The sequence below is a fragment of the Rana temporaria genome, chromosome 5 (assembly GCF_905171775.1).
Source record: "Rana temporaria chromosome 5, aRanTem1.1, whole genome shotgun sequence".
In the NCBI taxonomy this organism is placed as follows: domain Eukaryota; kingdom Metazoa; phylum Chordata; class Amphibia; order Anura; family Ranidae; genus Rana; species Rana temporaria.
This window is the reverse complement of record NC_053493.1, coordinates 371,577,096-371,599,438: the sequence shown is the minus strand read 5'-3', so window position 1 is coordinate 371,599,438 and position 22,343 is coordinate 371,577,096. Positions and strand designations below refer to the sequence as shown.

The window sequence follows — 22,343 nt, the reverse complement described above, 5'->3', positions numbered from 1 at the left end:
AGGGCGGCTTAGCCTAGCCTGTTTAGGCTACACCGCCGTAAATTAACTAGGCTAGTAGTGATTTTCAATCTTCTTACCTGCTAATCTACGGAGGCGTAGCCTCAAACGAGCGGGTGTAAGGGCGCCTAATTCAAATGACTTGGAGGGGGGCGTGTTGTATGGTAATGAGGCTTGACCTCACGTTTTTGACATTTTTTTACACTGCGCATGCGCCGGCCGACTACATTTCCCAGTGCGCATTGCGGCTAAGTACGCCGTACGGGCCTATTGATTTCGACGTGGACGTAAACTACATAAATCCCGATTCGTGGACGACTTACGCAAACAACGTAAAAATTTCAAATTTTGCGGCGGGTACGGCGGCCATACTTAACATTACTATTCCACTAGAGCATAGCTCTAACTTTAGGCGGCCTATCTCTTACGTTCGTGAATCGGCGTACAAGCTCATTTACATAATCTACGCCGGCCACAATGGAAGCGCCACCTAGCGATCAGCCAAAACATTGCAATCTAAGATAGGACAGCTCAAGCCGTCCTATCTTGGATATGTTTAAGTGTATCTCTGTTAGAGAATACACTTAAACATAGGTCAGCTTATCTGTAGATAAGCCGGCCTAACTCTTTCTGAATCTACCTATATGTTTTTCCAACTTCATCATTAAAACGATGTTGCCCACACACCATCGTTTAAAAAAAATGCTCTGGCAAAGCACGGTGACGTACAACACGTACGACGGTACTATAAAGGGGAAGTTCCATTCGTATGGCGCCACCCTTTGGGCTGCTTTAGCTGATTCCATGTTAGTAAAAGACGATTCACGCTTTTCTGTCTGTTACAGCGTGATGAATGTGCTTACTCCATTATGAACGGTAGTTTTACCAGAACGAGTGCTCCCGTCTCATAACTTGCTTCTGAGCATGTGCAGGTTTTTAACGTCGTTTTAGCCCACACACGATCATTTTTTACAACCCGAAAAATGACATAGTTTAAAACGTTGTTAAAAAATGCAGCATGTTCAAATTTTTTTTTTTTACGTTTTTCAGAACAAGAACAATGATGTGAAGCCCATACACGATCATTTTAAACAATGTTTTTTTCATGCCGAAAAATGATCGTGTATACGCGGCATTAGGCTGGCCATAGGTGATTTTATTACTTTTTTATCTCGATCAGCCAGAGGGTTGAGCAAAAAAAAGCCAAACAGATTTCCTGATTCATACAAAGGAGGTGGATGAAGGAATCCTCTTTGCCCTTTTTCTGTACTGAGCACCTAACCTGCACCAAACTGTTACTACATATTAGGATTATTATCAGGACTCCCAAATCTGTATATAAAGGCACCCAAACCTACAGACATTTTATTTAAGGAAGTTGTAAAGTTATATTGCTATTAACTAATGCTAAGCCTAAATGTTCAGGGTCTTGTAGTCATTGAACCTTTTATTTTAGAGCTGCACAATTTAATCATTATAAAAATTGCGCTCTTGATTCGGCCCCACCTCACAATCTTAATCTGGCATTTCCACGATTCAATCATGTAACAAGTACAGAGCCGTTCTCTGCTCACTCACGGCTGTGAAAAAAACAACCATCCGCAAATGTTTATCAACATTGCTCAGTGCTGAGAAATAAACATTGTAACATTCTTTTAGATCAAAGGGATGGACTTCGGTCTGTAAATGAGGGCAGTTTAAAGTGGTTGTAAACTTTCTCTGACTACTTTTACCTACAGGTAAGGCTTACCTGTAGGTGTTTGCAATATCTCCTAAACCTACACGGTTTAGGAGATATTGCCAAAAAGAATGCACCGCTGTCTACGGCGCATACAGGTGCACTGAGTGTGCCAGGTCTTGAATGGGATCTGACGGGAATCTGCCGGTCCCGCGCACATGCGCAGGAGTGATGTCATCCTGGCTCCAGCCAGTCACAGTGCCGGAGTGGCGATACCCCGAAAGGCACTTGCCATAGATGGAACGATTTTCTTTCCCGCAACCACAGTCCGTGTTACTGGGGGAATCCCTCCCGCAGAGCCATTGTGTTCTCAGAGCAGGGAAGCGGTCCCCACCTGGAGAACATAGTAATTAATGCTAGTGGCTATAATGACCGCTAACCATCGCATGTAAAATCCAGCAGGCTGGTTGTACCCAAGTTGATCGCTCATACATTTAGCCTGCCCATACATGGTTCAAATCTTGGCTGGTTTAGAAGGACTTGAACCATTTATTAGGACAAATATGTAGGCTGCTGTTGCTGACCACCTACTGAAAAAGCTAGTACTTTGGCTGATCCAATGGCTTCACTATTTTGGGTCATTGACCCGCAAAATGTATACAGGGAGTCCCCGAGTTACAAAAAAGATAGGGACTGTAAGTTTGTTCTTAAGTCTAATTTGTTTGTAAGTCGGAGCAGTACATTTTTAGGTGTAACTCCAGCCTGTGCAGTGATGTGGGATGTTCCGGGTGAGCAGTCGTGTTATTTGGGGCTCTTGTGGCCATGCAGTACTGCAGTGAGGGATGTATCTGATGCTAAAAGATGGCTGCTCTGCAGTATCTGGGACCAGTGTGGAACACAAGCGTCTGGCAGTGACATCACGCCACCTCTGTTCGTAAGTAGGAGTCGTTCGCAACTCGGATGTTCTTAACTCGGGGACTGCCTGTACAGATCTAGAAAGTAAGAAGTCCTCCTCTGCCTACTTGTTCTCTCCTAGTTGGTGATTCTAAATATTGAATCCAATCAGGGTGACAACTGTCATATGCAGACCGAGAAGTCTAGAAGTCTAAAATTGCAACATTTTTAAATGCATGTTGATTTTACATTAAGTGATACTATAGTATAGGTTCACGTTTTTTTTTAATTACAAACATGTCATACTTGCCTCCACTGTGCAGTTTGGCCCCAAACCTCCTGTTCTGGAGTCCCACGGCGGCTCTCGCGGCTCCTCCCCAGTAGATAACCCCCTCTGGGAAGCTCTCTCCCGAGGGGGTTACCTTGCGGGCGTGGTCCCGTGTCAAACACTCTGCATACATTGCCCTGCCCCCTGGCGGCTGTGCTATTGGATTTGATTGACAGCAGCGGGAGCCAATGGCTGTACTGCTATCAATCTATCCAATGAAGAGCCGACAAGCCATGGGGAGAACGATGCGGGATCATGCTCACGGAAGTTCGGGGCTCATGTAAGTAAAACGGGGGCACGGTGAGCCGGACATTGCAAGGTGTTTTTTCACCTTAATGCATAGGATGCATTAAGGCGAAGAAACACAAGGCTTTACAACCCCTTTAAGGGGCTAAGCTTTAGGCCCCCTTCACACGAGCGCTTCCGTTGGACGGATTCTGCTTGCTCAGTAGAGGATTGCTCCGCTCAGCAGACAGATGACAGGTCCGTCTCCGCTCACTGTGCAGAGTGACCCAGTCCCGCTTTCCTCTATGGAAAGATGGACCACTCGTCCATTTTCATCCAATCCGATCCACCAGACGGATGGAAAATAGGACCACCATCCGTCTGGATTTTGCAGACAGGATCGGATATCGGCGGATGTCAGCAGACATGTCATCTCTGACATCTGCTGCTGCATAGAGGAGAATGGAGGGTCCGACCAGGCGGACCTGATTGGACAGGCCAAGTGAAAGGGCTCTTACTATAATGTACTGACCTGCAAGGTAAATGGGTAATTCTGCTGTGTTTTGTAAGCAGGGTTAGTGCATTGGGTTTAGAAGAATATGTTTTTTTCCATCAGGACTCATTCCACCAATGCATTGCCCTGTGTTGCACAGTGAAAAGTGTTGTCCTATGTGTTGCCATTCAGGTCTTTCTCAGCGGCAGAGTAGCATCTGTGCATAGAAATGAGTTAAACAGAATTGCCAATTGGAACAAAGAATCTGTGCGGTATTGGAAGTATCTCCGCTGCCATTATTCACTAAGTTCCTGCGATTCGCCTCTCTGCTCTGTCATCGGATAAATGAGAAGCTGTTCAGTGAGCCTCAAATAAAAATAAATGGCAGGGTTATACTACATGGCATCATTGGAGAGACTGTTCTGAGTCTGCCTGGAGCTGCTGATATCAAAATGAAGATGGCGGCTCCCATCAATGGTCCGAGGCTTGCTTTAAAGAAAGCTAAACAAATAAACCATCCTCAAAATGTTGCCGTCCAGTTGCTCCTCCTTCAAGGGGAGGTTCACCCTAAAAACGACTCTCTTATTACACTGGCCCCCCACATTACAATACGATTATGCCTATTAGTTTTTTTTTGATGCTGTACATACCTTCGTACAGCTAATTCACCCGTGGCTTCTGGGTTGCGAGTCCCGCGGTAGTGGGCGTTCCTAACATGCTGGTGATTGAAGTTTTGACAAAAAACGAGCTCCCCCCGTCGCGTAAGCTGCGTCACGATTGGCGAAAGGAGCCGTTCGGCTCCTTTCGCCAATCGTGACGCGGCTTACGCGACGGGGGGAGCTTGTTTTTTGTCAAAACTTCAATCACACACATGTTAGGAACGCCCACTCCCACGGGACTCGCAACCCGGAAGCCACGGGTGAATTAGCTGTACGAAGGTATGTACAGCATCAAAAAAAAAAACGAATAGGCATAATCGTATTGTAATGCGGGGGGCCAGTGTAATAAGAGAAAGTCGTTTTTAGGGTGAACCTCCACTTTCAGTATAAATGGCAATGTAAGTGCCTTGTTTAAATGTGCAGCTGGTGGGTGTGACCCCTCTCCCCTGTCAACTCCTAGAGCTTTGGATGCTGGTGGGTGACGTCAATTCTCTAATGGTGCGTACACACGGTCGTTTTTTTGTGATGGAAAAAAAACGACATTTTTGAAAACTTCATTTAAAATGACCGTGTGTGGGGAAAACATCGTTTTATGTCCTCTGAAAAACGACAAAAAAAAATTCAAACATGCTTCAATTTTTTGTGTAGTTTTTCAAAACGAAGTTTTTTGTGTCATTTAAAATGATAGTGTGTGGGCAAAACGACGTTTAAATCAACGTTTTTAAACCCACGCATGCTCAGAAGCAAGTTATGAAGCGAGCTTGAATGGAACAGAGTGCCGTCGTACGTGCTGAACGTAACCGCGCTTTGCTAGAGCATTTTGAAAAAACGATGGTGTTTATGCTACGTCGTTTTTGAAAATGAAGTTTCAAAAACGTCGTTTTTTTTTTTTCATCACATAAAACGACCGTCTGTACGCGGCATAAGGATAAGCCAACCAGAGTTCCGTGGACCCCTAGGGTTTCTCCAGAGGTTGCTGGGGGTTTCCTGAGCCGTGGCTTGTTGACTTTCCATCTGATGAATTCTGCATAATTTTGTCTCCAACACCACTTGGCAAAGCCATCAGCGGCACACCAATGATCTTTTGTAGCCGTCTGGTCTCTTTACAGTGGTGCTCAGAATGCCACCCTTACATTGTTCCCACTGACCACCAATGTGCTGAAGTTAGAAGCTGTTTGGTCACAATGCACAGATGCGCCAGATTTTGCAATCTCCAGTTTTAGTAAATCAACCTCATTGTGTGTCTTGAGGCCCGTACACGCGATCAGACTTTTCGACAACAACGGTCCGACGGACGTGTTTTATCGGACAATCCGACCGTCTGTATGCTCCATCAGACAATTGTTTTTGGTTTTTCAACAGACAAATGTTTGCTGTGAATGCTCTCAAACTTTTCAACAACAAATGTCCGATGGAGGATAATCCGATCGTGTGTACACACGTCCATCCAAGTACAAACACGCATGCTCAGAACCAATGGTAAACATCAGTGTCCTAAAAAGAAAACCCTCCTGCGCTCAGTCCCCCATCGGGGGCCCAGAGAAGGAATTGGCCGGCTCACACAGATGGTGATCGTGGTTGTCAGCATGAGATCGGTGATTTTTTTTTTTTTTCCCGATCTCATGCCTTTCAGCCTGGAGGAGAGATGTGGAGTTTTATTGACCCTGCATCTCTCCATAAAGAGGACCTGTCCTATTACAAGCGATGTTTACATTCTTTGTAATAAGAATAAAAGTGATTAAAAAATGTGTAAAAAATAAATATATATATATATATATATATAATTTAAAGCGCCCCTGTCCCCGGTAGCTTGCGCTCAGAAGGGAACACACGCGTAAGTCCCGCCCACATATGTAAACGCCGTTCAAACCACACATGTGAGGTATCGCCACGTGCGTTAGAGAGTGTACAACAATTCTAGCACTAGACATCCTCTGTAACTTTAAGGCATATGTAGCTTGGCATAAAGGCAGTCAGGGCTACAGTTGTCTATAATGTGTACATTCAGGACAGAGCTTTTTACCTATTTTACATTTTGTCCTTCATATTCCAGTTTTCAGGAATTTGATCTTCAGGGATCAGCAACTTGCAACTTTGACTGGTTGTCTATAGGGGCGTCCCCAAATTCTGATGGACCAAGAGCATGTGGTTCTACAATTCCAGCGCCATACACCTCTGTACAAGACCACGTTTGGATCAAATTCCACGCCGATGATCGCATTTCCAGAAAAGGATTTCGGCTATCCTATATTGCAGGTAGAGGTAACATTTGAGAAATGTAGGATGACTATAGAGACTTTTAGAGCAGTAGTCTGTTGTTGGATAAAACCTGTAAAGTACGCAGAATTACATTTGTCCAGGCCCGACATCAGGGGGGGCCCGGTTGGCATCCCCCTTTTTTTTTTTTTTTTCATCAGCACCCAAAGCCCCCCTGACCTCTAAGGGGCCCGGTGGTCCACAGGGGCCTGGATGGCATCCCCTTTTTTTTAAATTTCTTTAAAAAATATATATATTTTTTATTTTTTTCTATTTATTTTTTCGTCAGCATCCAGAGCCCCCAGCCCCCCCTTTTTTTTTCTTTCTGTTCGTCAGCACCCAAAGCCCCTGACCGGTGGCAGCACTTCCCCACTTTTCAAGGGGGCCCATGCCTGAAGCTGTGTAAGGGGCCCCAAAATTCCTGATGACGGCCCTGCATTTATCAGTTGGGCTTCTTGCATTTCCTAAAGTGGAACTAAGGCCCCTTTCACACTGCCGTGATTTTGACGCAATTTCAGGGAATGCCTGTGTAAAATGTGAGGTCTATGGACCTCAACTCGCATCAAAGTCGGACTAAAGTAGTACAGGGATCACGTTTGAAGTTGCACACTTATAAATGGTACTCATTGGAAATCATGGGGTACGACTTGTAATGCGACCTTTGCAGTCCCAGGTTGCAGGACAAGTCGCACAAGTGTGAAAGGGGCCTAAAGTGACAAAATTAGGTTCTTGTCCACATTCATATACTAAAGCGTACACCCATGTGAAGGGCTGTACTTGTCCACATATGATGCACAGGTCTACATTCAGTTGGGATGCAGCGGTTGCACAGACACAGAAGCTGTTCCCAGTTTGACATCTGTGTGTTGGTCCCCAAACTCTCACTGTGTGCTTTTTGGGGACCCACACCTGCATGGATGTCAGATTGGTACAGCAGATGTGACCGTGTCCCAATTGATGCGAAAGGAACTCCTGCGCAGAGAAACACGGCCCTGCGCACGGGTGTACAGTTTAGTACACCTGTGTGAATGAGGCCTAAAAACTGCATGCTGTATTTTTTTCTGCAATAAAACAACCTTAAAGGGGAGGTTCACCCAAAAACTTAATTTTTAACATTAGATTGAGGCTCATTTTGTGAAGGGGAATCGGGTGTTTTTTTTTTAAATCGAAGCAGTACTTACCGTTTTAGAGAGAGATCTTCTCCGCCGCTTCCGGGTATGGGCTGCGGGACTGGGCGTTCCTATTTGATTGACAGGCTTCCGATGGTCGCATACATCGCGTCACTATTTTCCGAAAGTAGCCGAACGTCGGTGCGCAGGCGCCGTATAGAGCCGCACCGACTTTCGGCTACTCGTGACGCGATGTATGCGACCGTCGGAAGCCTGTCAATCAAATAGGAACGCCCAGTCCCGAAGACCATACCCGGAAGCGGCTGAGAAGATCTATCTCTAAAACGGTAAGTACTGCTTTGATTTAAAAAAAAAAACACCCGATTCCCCTTGACAAAATGAGCATCAATCTAATGTTAAAAATTGTTTTTCGGGTGAACTCCCGCTTTAACTGCGTGTTTGCAATCCACTTCAAAATGTATGTTGAGCTGTGCATGCACAGTTTAGTGTACATTATCTACACACCTGGATGCTGGAATGAATGAACTTGTGTGTGTGTGTGTGTGTGTGTGTGCGTATGGGAGTTTCATCATTTTCCTGCTGGCCAAACAGGCAAAGACCCTGTACCTGGAAGAAGACAGCGAGCGCTCTCAGACATCACATCGCTGCCGTGGGGGTGAGTATTTGCAGAGGTTTAAGATGTAAAGGTTGAATGTTTTTTACCTTTGTGCATTCTATGCGTTAAGGCAAAAACATTTTGTATGCCGCTCCCTCCCCCAACAGCCCACCTCAATACCTGAGCCCCCTCTCGATCCAGCAATATGCACAAGAGCCTCAGCTGTCCTGGGTTCCTTTCTCTTCATTGGCTGGGGCAGCAGTGGGAGACAATGGCAATTTATAGCCAGTGAGCTGAGGAGAGAGTAGGTGGTGGGGCTGAGCCGCAGCTCTGTGTATCTTATAGATGCAGAGAGCACGAGGAGCGAGCACACACCAGTGCCCCTATAGAAGATGGCTTGCTATTGGGGACAGTGATCAAGGAGGAGGGCCTGCGGAGGACTCGAGAGGAAGAGGATCGGGGCTGCTCTGTGCAAAACCATAACACAGAGCAAGTAAGTATAAAAAAAGAAAAAGGAACCTTTAATATTACTTTAGTTCCAACTTAACATCTACATGCTTGTATCACTGTACAATATTGGAATTTTCTTTTCTGTTTTCAAGGAAAGAAAAAATGTGACCGGAATCGCTTCCGCTGCGACAATGGAAAGTGCATTTCGGAATCATTAAAATGCAACCACATGGACGATTGTGGTGACAATTCTGATGAAAAGCTGTGTCCTAAGTTCATTCACCCCACTGAGATATCCTTCCAGCCCTGTGCCGCCAGCCAGTTCCAGTGTCTGTCCCGTGTCACCAAAGCCTACACCTGCCTGCCCAACTCCTTGAAATGTGACGGGAACATCGACTGCTTGGACCTGGGGGACGAGATTGACTGCGATGTGCCCACCTGCGGGCAGTCCCTGAAATACTTCTATGGGGCATTTAGCTCCCCCAACTATCCTGACTTTTATCCTCCCGGCAGCAACTGCACGTGGCTCATTGATACCGGAGACCGCCGCAAGGTTCTCTTGCGTTTTACAGACTTTAAACTGGATGGCACCGGTTATGGGGACTATGTAAAAATCTATGATGGGCTGGAGGAAAATTCCCGTAAACTTTTGCGAGTTTTGACTGCATTTGATTCCCACACTCCTCTTACGGTGGTTTCTTCCTCTGGACAGATACGGGTGCATTTTTGTGCCGATAAGGTCAGTGCAGCTAGAGGATTTAACGCGACATACCAAGTTGATGGCTTCTGCTTGCCCTGGGAAATTCCCTGCGGTGGGAACTGGGGATGTTATACGGAACAGCAGCGCTGTGATGGCTACTGGCACTGCCCGAATGGAAGAGACGAGCTGAACTGCACCATGTGCCAAAAAGATGAATTCCCATGCTCCAGGAATGGTGTGTGCTACCCTCGTTCTGACCGATGCAATTACCAGAACCACTGCCCCAATGGGTCTGATGAGAAGAACTGCTTCTTCTGCCAGCCAGGGAATTTTCACTGCAAAAACAACCGCTGCGTCTTTGAGAGCTGGGTGTGCGATTCACAGGATGATTGCGGGGATGGCAGCGATGAAGAGAATTGCCCGGTGATTGTACCCACGCGGGTGATAACTGCAGCGGTGATTGGGAGTCTTATATGCGGCCTGCTGCTCGTCATTGCACTGGGATGCACTTGTAAGCTGTACTCTCTGCGGATGTTTGAACGCAGGTATGTAAAAAAATGCTTTGCATCTCCTCTGATTAATGATTGGCTAACTCCACTTAGAGACAGTTCCAATGTTTTTGTGGTGATACCGATTGTCACCAGAGTGATATAACACAATGCCAAAATTAGCATGAATAGGAGTGGGGTGATGTCTGCCTTTTTTTTTTTTTTTTTTTTTTTTTTTTTTTTTTTTTACATTTTGGATGGAGTAAGGGAGGGTTATAGCCCCTCTCGGTTTATTTTTTACCATCCCTGTCCCATTGCAGAGATTTCCCTTCACTTCCTTCCCCATAGCCAAACAGGAAGTGAGAGGAAATCTATGCAAATGGGACAGGGATGGTAAAAAATAAACTGACAGGGGCTATAACCCTCCCTTACTCCATCCAAAATGTAAAAAAAAAAAAAGGAAGTGTTGTCTATATTTCTACTTTAAGCAAAAATTTATGATAGGCCCATAGAACTAGTGTCCCCACTCGAACATTTCAGGGCTTAGCCTTGACAGAAAGGGGTGGGTCATATTTAACCACTTCCATACAGGGCACGTATACACCTTCCCGCCCAAGCCAATTTTCAGCTTTCAGCACTGTCGCACTTTGAATGGCAATTGCGCGGTCATGCTACACTGTACCCAAACAAAATTGGCGTCCTTTTTTCCCCACAAATAGAGCTTTCTTTTGGTGGTATTTGATCACCTCTGCGATTTTTTTTTTTTTTTTTTTGCGCAACAACTAAAAAAAGACTGAAAATTTTGAAAAAAAATATGTTTTTATTTTTTTCTGTTAATTTTTTTGTAAATAAGTAAGTTTTCTCTTTCAATTACGGGCACTGATATGGCGGCACTGATGGGCACCGATGAGATGGCACTGATGGACATCGATGAGGTAGTACTGACGGGCACAGATGAGGTGGCACTGATTGGCGGCGCTTGTATGCGGCACTGATGGGCACACATAGGTGGCACTGATGGGCACACATAGGTGGCACTGATGGGCACACATAGGCGGCACTGATGGGCACACATAGGCGGCACTGGGCACTCATGGGCGGCACTGGGCACTCATAGGCGGCACTTATGGGTGGCACTGATGGCTAGTTATGGGTGGCACAGATGGGCACTGATAGGTGGGCACTGGGCACTGATGGACACTGTAGGGTGGCACTGATGGACACTGTAGGGTGGCACTGATGGACACTGTAGGGTGGCACTGATGGACACTGTAGGGTGGCACTGATGGACACTGTAGGGTGGCACTGATGGACACTGTAGGGTGGCACTGATGGACACTGTAGGGTGGCACTGATGGACACTGTAGGGTGGCACTGATGGACACTGTGGGGTGGCACTGATGGACAATGTGGGGTGGCACTGATGGACAATGTGGCAGCACTGATTTACCTAAGTTGCCAGTCAGTGCCCATTTGTGGGCACTGATTGGCATCTTTTTTTTTTAATGCTTTTTTTTTTTTTTTTTTTTTTTCAGCCTTTTTTTTTTTTATATGCCCTTCCCTGGTGGTCCAGGGTGGGCTTCCCTGGTGGTCCATGTGGCGATCCGAGGGAGGGCTGCGCTGATAAACGATCAGCGCGAACCCCCCCTGTCAGGAGAGCCGCCGATAGGCTCTCCTCTACTCGCGTCTGTCAGACGCGAGTGAGGAAGAGCCATCGACGGCTCTTCCTGTTTACATCGTGATCAGCCGTGATTGGACACGGCTGATCACGTGGTAAAGAGTCTCCGTGAGAGACTCTTTACCGAGATCGGTGTTGCGGGGTGTCAGACTGACACCCCGCAACAACGATCGCCGCGATGCGCGCCCCCGGGGGCGCGCAGCGGCTCAGAATCCTGAGGACGTCATATGACATCCAGTCAGGATTCTACAACCACTTTGCCGCCGTCAATCTGTCATTGGCGGGCGGCAAGTGGTTAAATTGGGGGGTGCACAAGTTTAGTCAGGGCAGCACAAAACCTAAATACACTACAGGTGGTGGTGCTGGCTTTTCAGGGTAAACGGGTAGTGAGTATGTGACATATTGCCACCCTGCTTACTGTAAACTGCCCTCTGAAAAGTTATCCACCACAAATCCATTTTCAGAGGGGTGGTAAGGGCTGCTGCCATTGTAAACTGGGGTTGCAAAAAAACCCTATAACACTTATTTAAGTATTTTAGTCCCCTTTCACACCAGGGCCCACCTGTCTGTTTTTCAGGTGGACCCGATCAGACCACCCATGGAGCGTTTCTCTATAGAGCATCCGGCATCTGGTCCAGTCCAGTCTGGGGATCCATCCGGCGGATCGGATGACAGTCAGATGGAAACGGACAGGCACTCCGTTTCCATCCAACCACCTCCTAGAGAACAATGGGCTGTGTCTGCTCTGCATAGCGGAGAGGACACGGACCTGTCATCTGCCTGATCAGCGGAGAGATCTTCCGATGAGCAGTCAGACTCGCTTGACGGATTCCGATCCGTCCTAAAAGAGCTTTGGCTATAAAAAAATGTTTTTTCTTATCGTCCATGGACGGAAACAGCTCCTTAAATCTTGACAAGTGGGTTATGTTCCTGTTCACAGGGGAGGATCTCCTGTGAACAGGAACATAACCCACTTGTCAAGACTTGAGAAGGCTGTGTCCGCCCATGGACGACAGAGAAAAGGATTTCACGGTGAGTACTAAAAATCCTATTTTCTCTTATCGTCCATGGACGGACGCAGCCTTCTCAAGTCTTGACAAGTGGGTTATGTTCCTATTCACAGGAGATCCTCCCCTGTGAACAGGAATAACCCACTTGTCAAGATTTAAGGAGCTGTGTCCGTCCATGGACGATAAGAGAAAATAGGATTACAAAAAATCCTATTTTTTAGCTGCCTAAAAACGGCAGTTGGACTTTAATTTGTTGACCCTTTTGTCCATGTAACGCTACATGTCCACAGCGTGACATTATTACTACATCCTTTCTCTGCAGAATAAACATAGATGTCACCTTGCTGATTGAAGAACAAATAACAAATCGACTGGCAGGATCAACAGATATAAGGCCCCTTTCACACTGTGGCGGTGTTGGCAGTAAATCGCCGTTTTTTGTAGCGGTGCTTTACCGTAGTTTTTGCTAGCGGGCGCTTTTAACCCCCGCTAGCGGCCGAGAAGGGGTTAAAACCACCCGCAAAGCGCTGCTGCAGCAACACCTTGCTGGCGGTTCAGCGCCGCTTCCCCGTTGATTTCAATGGGCAGAGGCGCTTTAGGAGCGGTGTATTTACCGCTCCTACAGCGCCTCAAAGATGATAGAAGAATACGTATTGGCCTAAACTGAGGAATATTTTTTATTTAAAAAAATATAAAATATATATATATATATATATATATATATATATATATATATATATATATATATATATATATATATGGTTTTTTTTTGGGGGGGGGGGGGGTATTTATTACAGCAAAAAGTAAAAAAAACATTTTTTTTTTTTAATTGTTGCTATGTTTTTGTTTTATAGCGCAAAAAATAAAAACCGCAGAGGTGATCAAATACCACCAAAAGAAAGCTTTATTTATGGGGAAAAAAAGAATGTAAATTTGTTTGGGTACAACGTCGCACAACCGTGCAATTGTCAGTTAAATCAACGCAGTGCCGAATCGCAAAAAGTGGCCCGGTCATTTGGCAGCCAAATCCTCTGGGGCTGAAGTGATTAAAAAATTTACCAGAAAACCAAAAATAATTATGAGAAACAAAATGCCAAATCCATCCCAAGGAGCTTCTTGTAACAATCCCACTCTCTTGTAAAAAATTATCAAGGTATTGTCCTATTCTGGCCAATACGGATCCGATCTCATTTACTATGGGTCTAGCCGGAGGATTTAATAGATCCTTATGGACCTTTAGCAACGTGTATATAGTAGGAACTCTACTGAAACTAGGCACTAAGAATCATTTTTTTTTCTTGAGTACTCTCATCTAAAAACCATAGTCGACAAGGTTATTCAAATCCTGCCTATAATTATAGTTTGGATCGTGATTCAGTTCTTCATAAGTTACATTATCCGATAACAACGTATGTGTGAGCTGCGAAAGTTTTTGTTGTCGTAAATTCCGATGGTCTGTACACTGCATGGGCCTCAGAAGCTGGTATTGCCCCCCTTTAGAAGAAATTACTTCTTATAGGTCTTTTTGCATTTTGTCCATGATTGCACTTTAAAGGGAAACTTTACTTCAGCAAACCTGAGCTTTAGCCACACTAGTTAAAGTCACACAAATGCCTGTTGATCCTGCCAGTGAGGTCCACCTCTAGACAGCTTCCTGTGAGGGTGTGGCATGCATGCTGCCCTGCTCTTTAATGCAGTGTTTCTCCACTCCAGTCCTCAAGGCACCCCAACAGGTCATATTTTCAGGATTTCCCTCAGACGAATCAGCTGTGGTAATTACTAAGGCAGTGAAACTGATCAAGTCACCTGTGCAAAATAATCGAAAGGCTGAAAACATGACCTGTTGGGGCGCCTTGAGGACTGGAGTTGAGCAATAATATGTCTCTGGAATGGGTCCTAAGCTTTAATCGGTGATCACACATTTACAGCAGATTGCAGTGTTTCAGAGCCACGCAGGACCTGATGAAGGGGTCTTGCATGGCTCTGAAACATTGCAATCTGCTGTAAACCAGGGCTCGACAAATCCCGGTCGCCAGGTCACCATGGCGACTAGAAATAGTGTCCTGGCGACTTGGCTTGGAAGGTTTTTTTTTTTGAGCTGGCGCCATCTGGTGGTGGCCGTTGGTATTACAAGTTAAGCATTACAAGTTAAACAGCAATTCTAATGTAATTTTTCACTATTTTCACTGCCATCTTCTTCCCTCTAATTAGAACCCCCAAACATTATATATATTTTTTATCCTAACACCCTAGAAAATAAAATGGCGATTGTTGCAATACTTTCTGTCACACCGTATTTGCGTAGCGGGCTTACAAGCGCACTTTTTTGGGAAAAAATTACACTTTTTTTTAATTAAAAAATAGACAACAGTAAATGTATCCCCATTTTTTTAATACTATGAAAGATAATATTACGCCGAGTAAATTCATACCCAACATGTCACGCTTCAAAATTGCGTCTGCTCGTGGAATGCCGACAAACTTTTACCCTATAAAATCTTCATAGGCAACGTTTAAAAAAATCTACAGGTTGCATGTTTTAAGTTACAGAGGAGGTCTAGGGCTAGAATTATTGCTCTCGCTCTACCAATCGCGGCGATACCTCACATGTATGGTTTGAACACCGTTTACATATGCGGGCGCTGCTCACGTATGTGTTCGCTTCTGCGCGCAAGCTCGACGTTTTCTGGCTCCTAACTTTTTTAGCTGGCTCCTAGATTCCAAGCAAATTAAAGCTTAGGACCCATTCCGGAGATTTTTGGTGTGCTGGTGAAATTCTATTACCATACAAGTAGCATAGTCTAGGTCCCCTCATAAAGTGAAGGGTATGACCAAATGGGACAGATGCTCTGTGGAATTCCATTGGATGTTGATAAAAGTTTGAAGGCAAATTCTTTTAGAAGACCATCTGTTACAGTGAAGGCAATGTAGGCGGAGGGCAGAGCTGCTAAAATGAATAGCACAGGAGGTGGTGGGATACTGTTGTGGTGGAGGTATGTGACCAGCCACTTCTCCATTACATTGATGTAGTGTAACCCAGGTTGAAGATTCATTTAGGAGGCATTGTGCAGTGTAGTTGTGTTTTTATAGGTCGGATTGTATTTTGACCATATCTATGCCTAAATCTTTCTTGTCTCTTTATTTTCAGGTCCTTTGAGACTCAACTGTCCCGGGTAGAAGCTGATTTGCTGAGACGCGAAGCTCCTCCTTCTTATGGACAATTGATCGCTCAGGGTTTAATCCCACCCGTAGAAGACTTCCCTGTGTGTTCTCCAAACCAGGTAAATGTCTTCTGAAAACACGCATCTTTTTTAATAACAAAGGATCCATTTATTTCAGTCTAGGTGGTAGCAGAGCCTTTACCTCCATTATCTGCCAACACCAAGAACAGATTTCATAATACGCCCAAAACGACATGCTTCCCGATAGCGGAGAAGTCGTTTGCCTGTTACAGTTTGTAAGCGTTTAAGAAAATTGGTGCTCAGACTATGGAGAGAAAAAAAATTCACCTCCTGAAGTCCGGTTTCGTTGCATTTCCAATGACTTCCAGTGCCTGCTGTATCTTAACATAAGAGGCCTGGCAAGTTTGTTGCCATAAAAAAAACAATAGGAGAGGCTGTGACTTCAGTGCCTCGGTTGTGAATTTTGAAGAGTAATTTCTCCATGATGCCTATAGCTACAGAGGTGAATGAATGAATGTTTTAAAGTGCATTTACTGCTTGTTTAGAAACTGTAAATATTTTAATGTGCATAGTCTGTGCACAGGTTTACCATAAGGTAAGTACTGTCTCCAAAGTGATAATTTTATTGGAGTTTCAAGTCCAGCTCCACCCCAGGGTTAAGGGTAGGGAGAGAGCTAAGCATGGGTGTTATTTGTTAGGTTTTACTCACAATGTTTGCCTAGTAATATTATGTTGATAGTAAGTTTGCTGGTTAATTTTTAGGGTTTTCCTAGGAGGTTTGGGTTGTGGGGGTGTAATAGAAGGGTTAATACTAGGGGAAACTATAATGGCTTTGAGTCAGTTTTATTTAAAAGGTGAGAATGGATTCCCTGAGCACCATGGATTTAAGGAGAAATAAAGCTTGGAAATAAAAAAAAAAACATTCACCTAGATGGCTGCAGCACTAATTCCAGCTGCAGCTGTGCCCCGCCACCGTAAGCCTAGAAGTGAGCAATTTAATTGATATTCTGTGTCTATCATTTAAAATACACCTATGAGAACAATTATAGGCCTTTCATTTCTTTGTAAGTGGGCGAACTTAAAAAATCTGCAGAGGATCAAATAATGATTTTCCCCACTGTATGTGCTAACTTTAACCCTACATGGCAATAGGAGAGCAGAGATGAGGTCAGTGGTCCGCGGTATTTCCTTTCACTGTCCATTTGCAGTCTGGGGGAGTACCAAGATCTGTAATGCCTTGTACACAAGATCAGATTTTCCGACGGATTTTTCAGACGGAATTCCGTTCAAGCTGTCTTGCATACACATGTGTTTTTTTTTTCTCCGTCGGAGTTCCCTACAGACTAACGGAATTTCCGATAAATACATGTTCTATTTCTAAATTCCGACGGAAAAAAGTCAGATGGGGCACACACACGGTTGGAATATCCGATGAAAAAATTCCATCTGGCCTTTTCCATCGGAATTTCCGATCGTGTGTACAAGGTATACGGCTTACTTAACTGCAGCAGAGGAAAATCGGGTCTCCTGCCTGTAAATCTTAAAAGAGAAGTATGGGAATTTTTTTTTATTTTTTTTTTATCATGCTTACCTAGGTTGATCCAGCATTGGTCCAAAGCTGCCTGTCCCCTGCCGGCTCTAAGGCTGAGAACCATGCGATCACAATACTGTTGATTGCTCGGTTCACATAGCTCCCTTAGCAGAGAGCTGGTGACTGTCGGTCACCGCCTGTCTGCTCTGCCCCCCGACTACCCCCCCCCCCTGATCAATCTCACTGGAGCGCTGGGCTGTGGGGGTGGGGGGGGTGGGAGCGGCCAACTCAGGCTCTCAGTGGCTCACTGAGCCGGGTGCTGGTCCATGCATGTGGGGTGATTCCGGACCATATGGTCACAATCTTTCCCCAGCCTGGACCAGCCCCATGAGGACAGCGGGCTTCAGCTGAAAACTGGTCATAGGAGTGCAGAACGAACTGCACTCATGTGATCCACAGGAGAAGTACAGCCAAATAAGCTTTGACTGTGCTTCTCCTTTTGAGTATTGGATTGACAGAAATTACACATTTTTTGGTAGGCAAAACATCATAAACATTTTATCTGTGTGTTTTAGCTGTTTGGAGTTCAGCTTTAAATTCATGATTTTTATATTCGCTTTATTATGTGTTTTTTTTTTTTTTTTTTTTTTTATTATGGCTTTACCAGTTTCCTTTCTCGTTTTCACAGGCTTCTGTTTTGGAAAATTTAAGATTAGCAGTCCGATCTCAGCTGGGCTTCACATCAATCAGACTCCCAATCACAAGACGATCCAGCAACATCTGGAACAGAATTTACAATTTTGTGCGGTCACGCAGCCCGGGATCCCTTGCCTTGGCTTCAGCCGACGGGGAGAGTTCTTTAAGCCGTGGCAGCAGCAGAGATGATCGAGGTGGTACACACAGAGGGCTCTTCTCTGTGGAGTCTGAGGACAATGATGGAGACCACGACAGACGGGATGCACAAGGAGCAGTGGGTGGTGTGGCTGCTCCATTGCCTCAGAAAACACCTCCTGCTTCTGCCGTAGAGGCTTCAGTGAATGGAGGTGGAAGCTCCACCACTCCTTCCTCCAGCAGCGGCAACTCCGCAGATAGCCGGCAGAACACGCGTGTGCCAGAACCAACAGTCGTCAGTCCAGCTCGCCAGCAACTCAGCAGTGCACTTAGCCGAATGACTCAAGGTTTACGTTGGGTACGAATTACTCTTGGGAGGTCAAGCTCTGCAGGCCAGAACCAAAGCCCCCTGAGGCAGCTCGACAGCAGCAGCGTTGGGCGGGATGATGACGACGATGTAGAGATGTTAATCCCCGCCTTAGACTTTGATCTTAATGACTGCACTAGACCTTTACTCGATCTTGCTTCTGAGCAGGGGCAAGGACTTGCACAGCACAGCCCAACACCTCAAGGGGCCAGGCCATGTGGCCGCGATGGCCCCTGTGAGTGCTGCGGAATTGTGCACACCGCTCAGATTCCAGATACCTGCTTGGAAGCCGTGCTGAAGAACGAAGCAAGCGATGATGAGGCATTGCTTCTCTGCTAGGCAGCGTGCGCACACAGCATCGGTCGATGTATGTTCGGAGCAATATCTAGTCACTGTTTTGTACTTCACAGAAACAAATGAGGGCCTGGTAAGTTCAGGCGGCAGTGAGCTACCCCAGGCACGAGTTCTGCTTCATGGCACTTCTGGTTATTACAGTGAAATGTTTTGTCCGCAGACATATAGGTGGGTGGTCCGTGAGTTCTTGGCACGGTGTACAGTTCGTATCTAGTGTATGCTACAAAATGATTGGTTGTGTTAAGTGGGCTCATCAACTGCAAACAGCGCAGGCAAGTATTTTGTTATTTTCATCTATTTCCTGGGAGCTGGGAACGGCAGCACCTTGTGCTGTAATGAGATCTTTAGTGGAGATGAAGAAATCTATTCATATTCCCTTTTGAATTTTTATTTCTTCCAGACAGACATTTTTCTTCTCCCTAATATGCACATGTTGATTTTGCCAATCTACAGAGAATAGCATAGTATATGAATCCCAGTTACCAAAATATAACTTGCAAGATCAAGCAAAACTTGTCAGTACAATAAGGTATTAAATGGGCCACAGCAGTGCATTATGGGCACCTAGCTGTGTCTGCAGCAGCGCATTATGGGCACCTAGCTGTGTCTGCAGCAGTGCATTATGGGCACCTAGCTGTGTCTGCAGCAGTGCATTATGGGCACCTAGCTGTGTCTGCAGCAGCGCATTATGGGCACCTAGCTGTGTCTGCAGCAGCGCATTATGGGCACCTAGCTGTGTCTGCAGCAGCGCATTATGGGCACCTAGCTGTGTCTGCAGCAGTGCATTATGGGCACCTAGCTGTGTCTGCAGCAGCGCATTATGGGCACCTAGCTGTGTCTGCAGCAGTGCATTATGGGCACCTAGCTGTGTCTGCAGCAGTGCGTTATGGGCACCTAGCAGTGTCTGCAGCAGTGCGCTATGGGCACCTAGCAGTGTCTGCATGCACCTTTTAGAGCCATTAGCGGTCTGACTACAGGCTACTGTAATGTGCCTGCTTGGGAACTTCACCATAGTATCAAGGCCCTGCACCCTCTTGTGCACTCTGACCAATAAACTCACCTATTTTGCTTATAGATCAATGGCAATAGGCAGTTCTCAACACTATCTGGAAGTGCTGAAAGGGTCTTGTGACAGTGAACCGAGATCCAGGGAAGCGGCTGCAGATGTCACTGTACACAATTGTATATTTTTGCACAAGATCTGCATAGAAAGCTTCCTGCACTGCGTCTGAACTGATAAGGACATGCACCCCCTATATGTCTGTATGAGGTGTGTACTGGCTGCACATGTGGCACCGCTGCGTGAATGACTTATGTAGGGCTAACATGTCAACAATAGTATGCAATCAGCAGCAGCACCCATTGATTATACACTATTCTTATGTTCTGTGCGATTCACATGCAGTTCTGTTTATTTTAAATGAGCTGCAATTGCACTGCACCACACCAAAAACAGTGCTTGCATTACTTTTGGAAACTTCTGTACCATGGGATCCGGTGTGGGCAAATGCAATGCATTTGCAACCTGTGTTTGGTGTGTCATTTACTTAATATTGGCACCAACTAGGGTTGCACCGATACCTATATTGGCATCAATGCAGATATTAAGCATTTGCACGAGTACAAGTCCAATACCTAAAACCAATGCTGTTTTTGTGAGGTGCGGTGCGATTTGATCCCATAGAAAATGAATGAGCTCAAATTGCACTGCAAAGAATCGAATGCGATCTGAGCAGGAAACCACATTTGATTCGGACAGAAATTAAACCGCATTCCTGTTCAACTCCAAAGCAAATCTTTGCAGTGCAATTTGAGCTCATTCATTTTGTATGGGCTCAAATCGTAACGGACGGGGGAAAAAATGGGTATTCGACAGTATCGGAATCAGCGAATACTTGAGGAAGAGTATCTGTACTTCTACTCTCGCTGAAAAAAATGGTATCGGTACGTCCCTAACACCCGCTGCAGATCGCAACTGCAGTGCATTTTGAACACCGTGTAGGAAACGCGCACAGAATGTGAGTTTCCCCGAACCGTGTTCTGGTGTGAACTGACCCTGAATGAGTCATTAGTATGGCGGCACAGAATGAACTCAGCCTGGAGTCATTCTGAATGTGCATTGTACTCAGCCGCTGCATGACTGTTTATTGCAGGGCTGACATGTACATGGTGTGTAGCCAGCGGCACCTGCTATTTACATGTCGGCCATGTGCAAAGGATCCGCATAGGGTCCAGTATGCTGTACACATGTAAACATTATGACAACTGTTTATATGCTTACAGTGTAAAATATGGTCCAATCGCAGGACCGTGAAAGCAGATTTTTCTAGTTTTGGTTGATGCAGCTGCAGGCTGTGGACCAATACAGAGCAGAGCATACCATACAATACTGCTGTGTTCAGACGTGTAGAAATGACACATCTGCACGCAATAAATTGTGCGCATAAGTCCCTATGTACTGAAACAGTTTACTGAATCTCCTCGATTTGGGTGGGCAGATTAAGGAGGTGTGTGTGGTTCACTGGAGCCACTATATTGGCACTTATTGTGAGCTTTAATTGTATATTTTATTAGGTGGGTACATTAAAACTTCAAACTTTCAGGCCCCGTACACACGACCGAGAAATTCGACGGGCAAAACACATCGTTTTGCTAGTCGAGTTCCTTGTTCGGCTGTCAGAAAACTCGTCGAGCCAAATGTTCCCATTGCCCAACGAGGAAATAGAGAACATGCTCTCTTTTTGGCTTGACGAGTTTCCAGACGGGTTTCTCGGCGAAAAGTGTACACATGACCGGTTTTCTCGGCAGAATACGTCTCCCATCGAATTTCTTGCTGAATTCTGCCGAGAAAACCGGTCGTGTGTACGGGGCCTCAGAAGGCTTAGAATTCCCTCTCAGGCCCAGTATAGTTCAGAAACCCTTTAATAAGATGGCAAAGTTGCTGCTGACTTCTCTAGTTGCTGGTTCCCAGGGAATAAACAGGCTGCATTTGCATCCAACATTAATGGCGCTCCATCAGCAAGTTCCTTTCCAACACCATTGGTCAGTACAGGAGACCCCTTGAATTTGATTCAGGAAACCCCTAGGATAAAATATTGGGTCTCCTAAAAGTGTCTATAGGAGGAAATGTGCTTGTTTCTCATATCAACCGATCAGTCTTATTCATACTGCCGGAGGAGCAACAAGAACGTTCCTTGCCTCAGACACTTGTGTGTGGGGCCCGGTGATTTGATCTTCTTCCATTTGCTGAGTATTATGTTATATTTTTTTTTGTATGAAAATGTAACATGTTTATTTTAATTCTTTAGCTTTTATTTACCATTTGTATATATTTTTCTGCATTGACATACTCTTTAACTGAAAGAGGCCACATGTACTGGGGGGCTCATGTCTGTTAAAGACGACCTCTACCCAAGATGTGTACATTATTGTGGAGAGTAATGGGGGCAGATTGTGTAGAATTCAGGCTTTCTTCTGCAGTCCCAATGTGAAGATCC

At 45.4% G+C, this 22,343-nt stretch overlaps 1 protein-coding gene across 1 annotated transcript in view; it reads left to right on the top strand.

Moving 5' to 3' along the window:
* LRP12 (LDL receptor related protein 12) overlaps positions 1-19,490 on the top strand; it is a 72,069-nt gene extending 52,579 nt beyond the window's left edge. The window contains exons 5-8 of the mRNA XM_040354841.1: positions 6,328-6,530; positions 8,858-9,950; positions 15,730-15,862; positions 17,983-19,490. Of these exons, the coding sequence (XP_040210775.1) occupies positions 6,328-6,530; positions 8,858-9,950; positions 15,730-15,862; positions 17,983-18,831 (2,278 nt within the window). The 3' untranslated portion in view covers positions 18,832-19,490. The remainder of the gene's footprint in view (positions 1-6,327; positions 6,531-8,857; positions 9,951-15,729; positions 15,863-17,982) is intronic.
* Positions 19,491-22,343: the final 2,853 nt, after the last annotated feature.